At 40.0% G+C, this 12,631-nt stretch overlaps 1 protein-coding gene across 2 annotated transcripts in view; it reads right to left on the bottom strand.

The window, feature by feature from the left end:
- The window catches only part of Rrn3 (RRN3 homolog, RNA polymerase I transcription factor), a 57,480-nt gene that overhangs the window by 13,559 nt on the left and 31,290 nt on the right, over nt 1-12,631 (bottom strand). For both annotated transcript variants that reach the window (XM_038326291.1, XM_038326290.1), the window contains exons 10-14: nt 12,405-12,497; nt 10,752-10,890; nt 9,500-9,630; nt 6,563-6,693; nt 4,975-5,159 (exon numbers count right to left, since the gene is read on the bottom strand). In XM_038326291.1, coding sequence (XP_038182219.1) covers nt 4,975-5,159; nt 6,563-6,693; nt 9,500-9,630; nt 10,752-10,890; nt 12,405-12,497 — 679 coding nt within the window. The remainder of the gene's footprint in view (nt 1-4,974; nt 5,160-6,562; nt 6,694-9,499; nt 9,631-10,751; nt 10,891-12,404; nt 12,498-12,631) is intronic.

Raw genomic sequence — 12,631 nt, 5'->3', positions numbered from 1 at the left:
CACAAATGCAAGCATGAACAACAGAATACAAGAAATGGAAGAGAAAATCTCAAGCACGGAAGATAAAATAGACATTAAATCTAACAAAAGATTAGCCCAAAATACCCATGAAATATGGGATAACATAAAAAAGCGAAATGTTAGAATAATAGGTATAGAAGAAGAGGAAGTTCAACTCAAAGGCACAGAAAATTTATTTAACAAAATCATAGAAGAAAACTTTCCCTACCTAAAGAAAGATATACCTATGAAGATACAAGAAGCTTACAGAACACTAAATAGACTGGACCAAAAAGAAAAGGTCCACTTGCCAAATAATAATCAAAACACTAAACATACAGAGTAAAGAAAGAATATTAAGAGCTACTAAGGAAAAAGGCCAAGTAACCTATAAAGGTAGACCGATCAGAATTGCACCTGACTTCTCAGTGGAGACAATGAAGGCCAGAAGGTCATGGTCAAGAGTTATGCACACATTAAGAGACCACGGATGTCAGCCCAGACTACTACACCCAGCAAAACTGTCGATCACCATAGAAGGACAAAACAAGATATTCCATGACAAATTTAGATTTCACTAATACCTAACCACAAACCCAGCCCTACACAAAATACAAAAAGGAAAACTCCAACCCAACGAAGACAGCTACACCAACAAAAATACAGACAATTAATGATCTCATAACAGCAAAATCCAAAGAAGAAAATAACACACAAATTAACATCACCCATGATGAAAACCAAATGAACAGGAGATAGCAATCACTGATCATTAATATCCCTAAATGTAAATGGACTCAACTCACCCATAAAAAGGCACAGGCTAACAGTTTGGATACAAAAACAGAAATCCATCCCTCTTCTGCATACAAGAAACACATCTCAACCCCAAAGAAAGACATCGTCTCAGAGTAAAAGGTTGGGAAAAAATATACCAATCAAATGGACCTAAGAAACAAGTGGGTGTAGCTATCCTAATATCTAACAAAATAGACTTCAAGCTAAAATCAGTCAAGAGAGACAAAGAAGATCATTTCATATTAGTCACAGGAAAAATCCATCAAGAGGAAATCTCAATAATGAACATCTATGCCCCAAATACAAGGGCACTCTCATATGTCAAAGAAACACTTCTAAAGCTTAAATCATGTATTAAACCCCACACATAATAGTGGGAGACTTCGGCACTCCCCTCTCACCACTGAACAGGTCAATCAGACAAAATATTGACAGAGAAACTCAAATGGACCTAATAGACATCTATAGAATATTCCATCCAAACAGAAAAGAATATACCTTCTTCTCAGTACCTCATGGAACTTTCTCAAAAATTGACCACATACTCAGTAACAAGACAAACCTCAACAAACACAAAAAAATTGGAATAACCCAATGTACCTTATCAGATCACCATAGTCTAAAACTAGAAGTCAACAACAATGCTAATTCCAGAAAACCCACAAACACATGGAAATTAAACAATGTTCACCTGAATCATCAATGGGTCAAGGAAGAAATAAAGGGGGAAATTAAAGACTTCCTAAAATTCAATGAAAATGACCACACAACATACTCAAATTGATGGGACACAATGAAAGCAGTGTTAAGAAAAAAGTTCATAGCACTAAATGCCCACATAAAGAAGCTGGAAAAAAGGGCTGGAGAGATGGCTCAAAGGTTAAGAGCATTGCCTGCTCTTCCAAAGGTCCTGAGTTCAATTCCCAGCAACCACATGGTGACTCACAACCATCTGTAACGGGGTCTGGTGCCCTCTTCTGGCCTGCAGGCATAGACACAGACAGAATATTGTATACATAATAATAAATATTTTTAAAAAAAGAAGCTGGAAAAATCCCACACTAGTGAATTAACATAACATTTGAAAACTTTTAGAACAAAAAGAAGCAAGCTCACCTAAGAAAACTAGATGGCAGGAAATAATCAAATTGAGAGCTGCAATCAACAAAATAGAAACAAAGAAAACAATACAAAGAATCAATGAGACAAAGAGTTGGTTCTTTGAGAAAATCAACAAAATAGACAAACCTTTATCCAAACTAACCAATAGGCAGAGAGAGAATATCCAAATTAACAAAATCAGAAATGAAAAGGGGGACATAACAATAGACACAGATGAAATACAGAGGATCATCAGGTCATATTTTGAAAACCTGTACTCCATAAAATTGGAAAACTTAAAGGAAATGGACTACATTTTGGATAAATATCACTTACCAAAATTAAATCAAGACCAAATAAGCAAATTAAACAGACCTATAACTGCTGAAGAAATAGAAAGTCATCAAAATAAAAAAAAAGCCCAGGACCAGATGGCTTCGGCTCAGAATTCTACAAGACATTCAAAGAGGAACTAATACCAATGCTCCTCAAATTATTCCACACAATAGAAACAAAGGGAACATTGCCAAACTCTTTTTATAAGACTACAATTACCCTGATACCCAAACCACAGAAAGATAATACTAAGAAAGAGAATTACAGACCAATCTCACTCATGAACATTGATGCAAAAATACTAAATAAAATACTAGCAAATCGAATCCAAGAACACATCAGAACCATCATCCACCATGACCAAGTCGACGTCAAACCACAGATGAAGGGATGGTTCAACTTACTAAAATCTGTCAACGTAATCCACAATATAAACAAGCTGAAAAATAAAAACCACACACTCATCTCATTAGATGTTAAAAAAAAACTTTTGACAAAATACAACATCCCTGCATGATAAAGTTCTTGGAGAGATCAGGGATACAAGGAACATACCTAAACATAATCAAGGCAATATACAGCAAGCCAACAGCCAATATCAAACTAAATGGAGAGAAACTCCCAGCGATTCCACTGAAATCAGGAACAAGAAGACAAGGTTGTTCACTCTCTCCATATGTATTCAATATAGTTCTTGAGGTCCTAGCTAGAGCAATAAGACAACAAAGAGGATATCTAAGGGGATACAAATAGGAAAGAAGTCATCAAACTCTCAGTTTGCTGATGATATGTTAGTTTACATAAGTGATCCCAAAAATTCTACCAAGGAACTTCTACAACTCATAAACACGTTCAGCAATGTAGCAGGATACAAGATTAACTCAAAAAAAATCAGTAGCCCTCATGTACACAGATGATAAAAGGGCTGGGGAAGAAATCAGAGAATCAACACCCTTCACAAACAGCATAAAATATCTCAGAGTAAGTCTAACCAAGCAAGTGGAAGACTTGTATGAGAAGAAATTTAAATCTTTGAAGAAAGAAATTGAAGAGGACACCAGAAAGTGGAAAGATCTCCCATGATCTTGGGTAGGCAGAATTAACATAGTAAAAATGGCAATCTTATCAAAAACAATCTACAGATTCAATGCAATATCCATCAAAATCCCAGCAAAATTCTTTAAAGACCTCAAAAGAACAGTACTCAACTTCATTTGGAAAAGCAAAAAACCCAGGATAGCCAAAACAATCCTGTACAATAAAAGAACTTCTGGAGGCATCACAATCCCTGATTTCAAACTCTACTACAGAGCTACAGTACTGAAAACAGCCTGGTATTGGCTTTTTATTATTGATGCTACACACACACATTAATTATTAATGAAGAAAGTGACCTACAGACTTGCCTATAAGCAATCTGATAGAGGCATCTTCTCAATTGAGGCTCCTTCCTCTTCCAAGATGACCAGAGTTTGTATCAAGATGACCAAAAAGATGATAACTAAGACAAATAATATAGTTCTTATAGTGGACCATGGTTCAATTCTCAGTACCATGTCTGGGCTCACAACTGCCTACAACTCCTCTCCTGGCCTCCAAGGGCAGGAACACAAATGCACGCACACACACACACACACACCCTGACCCTAATGTGGTCCCTTAACTCCAGAAAACTACAGGCATGAGAAATAGCCTAGGACACTGGTTCTCAAACTATGGGTGATGACCCCATTGGGGGTTGAAAGACCCTTTCACAGGGTTCTCTTAAAACAATCAGAAAAGGGATATTTATATTACAGTTCCTACCAATAGCAACATTACAGTTATGAAGTAGAAATGAAAACAATTTTATGCTTGTGAGTCACCACAACATGAAGAACTGTATTAATGGGTGGAAGGTTGAGAACTACTGGACTAGGACTGTCCTCCTGTGGCAAAACAGGGTCACAAGAGCAGGGAGGTGAAGAAAGAAGAATTCAAATAAAGGGATCAAAGATACCCTTTGTTCTGACTCCTTTGCAGTGATTTCTTGTGGAGACACAGAAGTGGCTTAGAGTACAGCCTCCTCCTGGGACAGATGAGATGAAGTTGGGCAACAGTTGCTTGGCAAACCAAGCATAGATGAAAGCAAACTTTCTCTGCCCATTTCTCAAAATGTTCTGTCAGAATCTGTACCCTGGCTAAGGAAGTGGCCTTTGAGCTCAGTTCTTCACGCTCTACCCGTAATAAAGGAGTGCTTTGCTTCTGTATACTTTTTGCCTTATTTCTATGTACTTCTTTTTATTTTTATTACTATTATTGATTGAGGTATTGTTTCTTGCAAGGTGAGGCAAGAGATTCTCATGATCATGTATGTGAGTAAAGGGGAGTTTCAGAGTTGAGGTAATGCTTTTTAGTGTGTATAAAAGGCCATACAAAATAAAGCCTGTTCATACTCTTCATCCCATGTCCTGATTTGTACGAGACCCTTACCCAGGGACCACAACGCACTAGACGCTGACAATTTCTCTAGTGGCTAGCTAAACAATACATAAACAGTAGTGTTCTTGAAATGAACCTAGGTGTCACACCTCTGTCCACCACTGCCCTTCTTTGCAGGCCCATGATGCCACAGCTGCACTGGGACAGCAAACCCCACCAACCCCCACCACACATTTAAAAATAAGCATCAACTGAAGGCAAGTACTACTGCCCTGGAGACTCACGTACAATAACCCAGTCTCAACCCACATTACTGACCTTCCTTCAAGTTTCCACTTAAAAGCTGCTTGTACTTAAAAACAAAAGTGTAGAACACAGCTTGGCAGGCTGAATAAAATGGTCCATGGAGTGAAACATCACAAAAAGCCTTTGTCCCTGAATCCTGGTTATTAAGGTACATGTGCAGCCAGTTAACCAAAAGATCCAGGCATGATTTCACGGTGCTGGAAAAAGAAAAGGTGGTGTTATTGGCTTCATCAGAAAGCTGAAGACAGAAACACATCTGTCTTTCACTATCCATTATATAAAGCTCAAATATGACCCACGGGCTAGAACGTAGCACAGTGGTAAGCAAATGCTTAACATGTATGAGGTCCTGGGTTCCATTCCCAGCATCAAAAGTAAACAAACCAAAAACCTTTCCTATGACCAGAGAAAAGCAGAAGTAGGATGATAGAGAGAAGTTGCCTTACAATTTTTTGTTATTATGGGGGGGAGAAAGGGTTTGTTTTTTTCTAAACAAGGGTTCTCTGTGTTTCCCTGGCTGTCCTGGAACTCAGAGTCATCTGCCTCTGCCTCCCTGGTACTGGGACTAAAACAATGCCTTCCAATTTTGTGAAGGAGCACTTACTTCTGCAGAGCAATAGGTCTTAAGGATGTCCCAAGGAACTAGGCACAGAAGCACAGGCCTGTAAAACCCACACTCAGGAGATTGAAGGAGATTCATGAGCTGGGACCAGCCTGGATTCCAGAGTAAGACATCTAAAAAATCACAAAATATAACTAACTAAAAGACAAAAATACTTTTAGGGATGGAGTTGAGTTTCTCCAACTCAGTTGAGGATTCCTGGCTCAGCTCCCAGCCTGACAGCAATGTGGCTAAGGATCAGGGCTTCTTCCCATCTAGACTCAAAAACTGGAACCACAAGACTCTTAGCTGACTGGAAAATGGCTTAACAGTATCTCTGCCCTTATCTTGTGGAGCCCTAAACCAGTCTCCTAGAGAGCCCTGTATCACTTCTAAGTCTCAATACTGGGATTGGCTTTGCATGTGCCCAATGTACCTTACCACTGAGCTCCATCCTACCCCTAATTACCTTAAAAAGTGTTTTCTTCAGATCAAACAAACACAACTGATTTGGAAACCAAATGAAAAACAACAAACCTACAAAAAGAATCAAAACAATACACAACACTATGTCATCCATAAACAGAGACAGGCTTTTAGATTCAATACCCAGATGCCTCATATACTTTCTCTTACCCAAAATGGAGACCTCTCCTTCTCAAACTGGTTCATAGAATTAAAAACACCTTGCATGTAGCAAACAGATTTTCCCCTTGCTTTACAAAGACAGATCAAAAATAAAGAGATCTATTTCTTTGATTTGAGACACTACTATAATCTTCCCAAAGCGAAATATTAAAAAAGCATTTGAAGCCGGGCGGTGGTGGCGCACGCCTTTAATCCCAGCACTTGGGAGGCAGAGGCAGGCGGATCTCTGTGAGTTCGAGGCCAGCCTGGTCTACAAGAGCTAGTTCCAGGACAGGCTCTAAAAAAGCTGCAGAGAAACCCTGTCTCGGAAAAAAAAAAAAAAAAAAAGCATTTGAAAAATTAGTTACTTACATAAGAGGAATAAATTTAGCTCTTGCCAAAAAGCTCCCAATGTAATTTGCAGCAGCTTGCCTGGTGATGGCAGGGTTATTTGGATCCTGCAGCTTCTTCCAGAGATGTTCCAAAAATGCTTCTGCAAATCCCTGTAACAACAGAGGCTATTGGCATGGCATTTCTAATGCTGAAAATATTCTGGCTCTCAGCACCCTGAAGGCATCACCTAACAATGTAATTATACTGCTAAACAGGGAACAGAGGGGTCATGGTTCTGATTTAAAAGTAAAAACCCATCAGACCCAGCTCTCCTCCTGCCCCTAATCCCTTTGTGTTAGGCACCAATACCCAGAAACACACTCTACCTGGGAGCCCAGAGGCCACACTGGACTGGGACTCAGGTAGGCTATTTTCATTCTCCTTCTTGTACTCCACTACAATCTCTCCAGGCTCAACCTGTAGCAGCCAGGTTGCAGGGGGTCCCTTCTCCTTCCATTCATTCCTAGGGGATACTGCCAAACTTTGGTATGCATGCAACTTTCCTTCTCCCTATGGACCTTCTCAGCACACAGCCCCCTCTTAATCCAACCCCATACCTAGAAATACTTTCTGTCCCAAAGGCCCCCAGAGGCCATACCTGGCAGGGTAGGTGAATCACACTGTGCTCCATTAAGATCTCTCTCCGTTCTCACCCTCAGCCCAGTGACAACCTGCTTGCATGAGCTCCTCCCTCTTCAACTCTTGAGTTATCATCTCTGTCTCTCTTCAATTTTGTAGCTTAATGTATACCAGGACCACCCCCACCACCACACCTCCAACTCCCTGTGGACCCCACCTCTAGATGAACAGGATCACCTTAGTTCTTTCCTGAAGCTTCTCTCTGCTTTTTCTCCTAGCCTATCTCTATTCTTTCCTCTCTGCCACCTACCCACCTCCAGAAGCACTTACTACAAAGCAACCCACAACCATCACTTCCCTAAGATTCAGAGAGGGCAACAGAAACTAAGGAATGGAACAACCACTCAACAAGGACAAGACCAGATATCGACACCAAGAAATCTCCTCAGTCATCCCAAACCCCAGATGCCTAGACACCAGCACAAAGACACAAATATTAACAGCCAATACAATATGCCTCCACCAGAACCTACTAGGGTAGGCCCTGAGAAATGCAACATAGTTGAAGCACAAGACAAGAACTTTGATAACTAGCTGTTCCAAATATATTCAAGGACCTTAAAGACGATATGAATAAATCCCTTAACAAAGTCTATAAAAACAAAAACAGTGGAAAGAAATAATAAAAACAGTTCAAGACATGAAAGTAGAATTAAAAAAGCCAGGTGATGTAGTCCACACCTTTAATTACAGAAAAAAAAAATTCCTGGGCTAAATTTAACAAAGCAAGTGAAAGACTTGTATAATAAACACTTTAAACAATGAAAAAAACACCAGAAGATTGAAAGATCTCCCATGCTCATGGATCAGTAAGATTACTTTAGTGAAAATGGCCATCTCTCAAAAAGCAATCTACACATTCAACAAAATTCCCATCAAAAGTCCAACAAACTTATTCATAGAACTTAAAACAGTAATTTTCAGCTTCATGTGGAAACCACACACACACACACACACACACACACAAAGCAGGGCTGTTATGAAATATCTGTACACTGTCTGAAGGTGTATTGCTGTGATTGGTGTAATAAAAAGCTGAATGGGTAATAGCTAGGCGGGAGAAATAGATGGGATTTCTTGGGAGAGAAAGGAAGAGGAGAAGGAATCTAGGCACTCGAGAGATAACAGGAGATGTGGAAGAAGAATGGGTGGTTTGTGACAGGAGGAATAGGTTAATTTAAGTTATAAGAGCTACTTAAAAACAAGCCTAAGCTAAGGTCAAGATTTCATGATTAAGTCTAGGTGTCATTATTTGGAAGTTGGTGATACAGATGAAAATGCACAGGATAGCAAAAATGATCCTGAATAACAAAAACTGCTGGCTGCCCAGTGGTGGTGGTGGCACACACCTTAATCCCAGCACTTGGGAGAAAGAGACAGGCAGATCTTTGTGAGTTCAAGGCCATCCTTGTCTACAGAGGAAATTCCAAGACAGGACTTCACAGAGAAACCTTAGCCTTTAAAAAAAAAAAAAAGAAAAGAAACAGAAAAGCTTTTGTGCAGCAAAGCACACTACCATTTAGGAAAAAAGCAACAGGCTACAGAATGTGAAAAGATCTTTACCAGTTCCACATCTGATAGAGTTAATGTCTAAAATATAAGGAACTAAAAAGACAAAAAAAAAAAAAAAAAACCTGGACATCAAGAAAGCAACACAATTTAAAAAGGGGATACATAACTAACAGAGTTCTCAAAAGTGGAACACAAATGGTTGAGAAATAAACATCCTTAGTTATCAAGGAAATGAGTAGAAAAACTACCTGAGATTTCATCCTGTAACAGAATGGCCAGGATCAATAGAACAATCGACAGCTATGCTGGCAAGGATGTGGTGTCCAGCAGTGAGGTGGAGAATTAGACACAGGCCACAGAGAATGGGTAATACCAAGAAAACATATAAGCAAAGCTACACATAAACAAATCCACAGACAAAAACGTATTCATAATTTTAAAAATAATAAATTTTTTAGCTGAACTGGGAAGTGGTGGTGCATGCCTTTAATCTAAGCACTCAGGAGGCAGAGACGGGAATCTATGTGAGTCCAAGGCCAGCCTGGTCTAGAGAACAAGTTCCAAAGCTACAAAGAAACTGTGTCTTGAAAAAAAAATTTTTTTCCAGCTGGGCATGGCAGCACATGTCTCTAATCCCAGTACTCAGGAGATAAAGGCACTCAGAACTCTAGGCTAGCCAGGGTTAGGTATGACCTTAAATAAATCAATCACCAATCACTCGCTCACTCACTCACTCAATCAGCATGGCAATGCCATTTTACTTACCAATTTGAAGCTGCAAAGGAAAAACATGAAGAATTGTACATGGCAGGAGGCATGTGTAGGCAACAGGAGTTTGTCAAAGATGGCTATCAGATCACGGTATAAATCCTTTGTTTTACTGTTATCAATCTTACCTACAGAGAAAATTCAAACTTTAATTTCATAAATACATATTTTTAAAGGAACAAAACACCATTAAGAATAAGCATTTGGGCAGGGCTGAACATTCATAAGGCTATAGCACAAAGGTGGGGATGGGGAGGCAGAAAAGCAAACCCAAACAAAAGTAAAACACAGAAATTAAGCTCTAGCTACAACAGTATTTAAATAGATGGCTTTGATTTCTGTATGTGACACCTTCTGGACAAGGGCCCTAAGGATCACTTAGGCTGAGCTTTCACAGCAAGCAGCAGGCAGGTCTCCATTCTGAGTCATCTCAACGGCTCCTGACTTTGCTTTACTCAGTGTAATCCCTTGCGTCACACACTGCTGTGAAGCTACAAAAATGATCTATCCTTTTTGTTTTCCAAGACAGGACTCAGGTAGCCCAATCTGGACTGCAGTTCACTATGTGGCAAAGGCTGATCTTGAGCTCTTGTTCTTCCTGCTTCTACCTCCAGGTTCTGAGAATACAGACATGCATTACTAGGCCAGGTTTCCAAATCTATGCTAACTCATTCTTTTGTCTGTTTGTTTTGAGACAGAGCTTTTCCGTATATCTCTGGCTATCCTGAGACTTGCCCTATAGACCAGGCTAGTCTCGAACTCAGAGATGCACCTGTCTCTACCTACCTACACTAGTGCTGGGACTAAAAGCATGTGTCACTATGCCCAATTAACAAACTCATTCTTAAACCACAGCAAAGTGCATCAGTCTTCAGGCTGTTTCCTGAGGATTAGGTTTGCTCAGTGAAGTTAAAGTCCCAACACTGGCATAATGAATACATATAGGAAGGGCCTCTCAAGGAACCACAGAATACAGGCAGACATCCTGAGACGGTCAACACACCATTATTAAATTTCTTGAGACTATCAAACACAAGTGATCCCTTCTAAAGCTAGCTAAACGCCATCTATTACCCTTTATTACGCAACAGTGAAAACACAATGGTCTTTGAAGTTAAATACTGGAGTCGTAACCCCATTCCTTCCATTTTCAAATTGTGTGACACTGCCACAGAAGTTGATCTGTCTGACCCTTTCTTATCTCATTCTCAAGATATCAACCAATTATCTAGGTTACTCTAATTATTACCATCCACACGACAGACATCCTCAATGTAGGACAGAAGCAAAGAGAGCAGGATGTCCAGGCGTTCGGCGATGGGATGAGCCATCTGGCTAGGCCGATCCAGGTCAGCTTTCTTTTCAGGTTTAGTGTCCTCATCTTCATCCTTGAGGAAGTGAAAACCAACATTACGAAAGTCACTGGGAGTCTTCAGTGTTTGGGAAACTGGCTAAAAGAGAAGAGTAAATGCAGACACAATCCCACACTCTCATTTAGAGATGTGATTCAATGTCATCTTTAGAATTTTAAACAAACACCAATATGACCCTTTTTTCCCCTTTTATTTTTTGGGGGGCTTGGGGAATGGGGCCGGTAGGAGAGGGAGTGACTAGGACTGGACCTTCATGCATACTAAGCCACGTGTGTCAGCACTAAGCTGTATCCCCAGTCCTGACTCTCAGAGGATCGAAACACCAATGCCTATGCCAACAGCACATTCCCATCCCCAGTCTTGGTGACTTCTGTAGCTGCATGGCTGAGGCTGAGTCACCAGCTTTTCCAGTTACAACCTCAGAACCAATGTCAAGGAGTCAAAAAAGGCACAGAGCCAGTGTGATTCTCAGTGAGTCAAAGGTGTTTACCATCAATCCTAGTGACTGGAGTATGATCTCCAGAATCTACATGGTAGAAGAGAACAGACTCCAGAAGGCTGTCTCCTGACCACATGTTCGCCATGGTACACATGGGTGCTACTTCCTGCCACATCCCAGAAAAGGGACACCCACTGAGCTTCACAGCAGTTTTCTTGTTCTCTGATGCCTGGCTTAAGAGCAATTCAACTCAGCCCAAACTCTGGGCAGCTGGGCTCCACAACACACAGTGAGTACTTTAATTGTAGACAGTAACTACAGCTAGACAGTGACTACTTTAAGCTAGCTAACTGGCAACACATAAACTAGATTGGGACACTTTCTGCTTGCTGTTTCCTCACAGATGCTTGCAATTTATAAACAATGAAAAGATTTTTGGAATGAAAATGAAACAAATTTCCCCAAAACCAAACGTAAAGCCTTGGACATAAACCATTTATAGGCAGTAAATAATGTCAGCACTGGCCAAGGTATCACACACCTGTAATCCCACAACAGACTTATTTAAGAAGGTGTTCTCAAGTTTGTTCAACTACTTCATTTATTTATGTATTACCACAAGTATGTGCATATGCATGTAGAAGCCACAAGTTGCTTGGTTTATTCTGCCTCAGGAATGCTGTCCACCTCCAACACAGGGTCTCTAATCTAGAGCTAAACAATTACCCTAGACAGGCCAAGTAATGTGCCAGGGGTCCTCCTGTCTGTGCCTAACTAGTACTAAGAACTTGAGCACCTATCACCACACCCAGTGTTTTTTCTCGGTCTTAGGGATCAAATTTAGGAAAAGGAAAGCACTTTGCCAGCACAGCTATCCTTCCAACCCCTCCATTGTTCTGTCTTAATAGGAAGTCTTAAAAAAGGCTTCAAGCCTATTAAAGCCTGTAAGCCATTAGCTGTGTCTTTCGACACTCTGAAGTGATGAATGTATGTTTATGTTAATAGAAATGCTAACCATAAGGACAAGAATCAGATACAAAGTAAAAATAAAGAAGTCTAACCATCAATATCAAAACAAAGAGGTGCTGACCATATTAAACAATCCTTCTGTGGTATCTGTTCCACCACAAGACTGAGCTGCTGCCTCTTCAGCATCTTCAATATCCTGTCGGGATACACTCACCTATATCACACAAACAAACAAATGGATGGATGAATGAATAATGAATAAATGAAAGCACTTAAAAATGTAGCTATTTGCAGCTGAAAATTAATCTACTGTAAATACTATTGTTGTGAAATATTACTATAACTAGG

This window comes from Arvicola amphibius, chromosome 4, assembly GCF_903992535.2.
Source record: "Arvicola amphibius chromosome 4, mArvAmp1.2, whole genome shotgun sequence".
Taxonomy (NCBI): Eukaryota; Metazoa; Chordata; class Mammalia; order Rodentia; family Cricetidae; genus Arvicola; species Arvicola amphibius.
The sequence above is the reverse complement of the archived record's forward strand: the minus strand, read 5'-3'. Positions and strand labels throughout refer to the sequence as shown.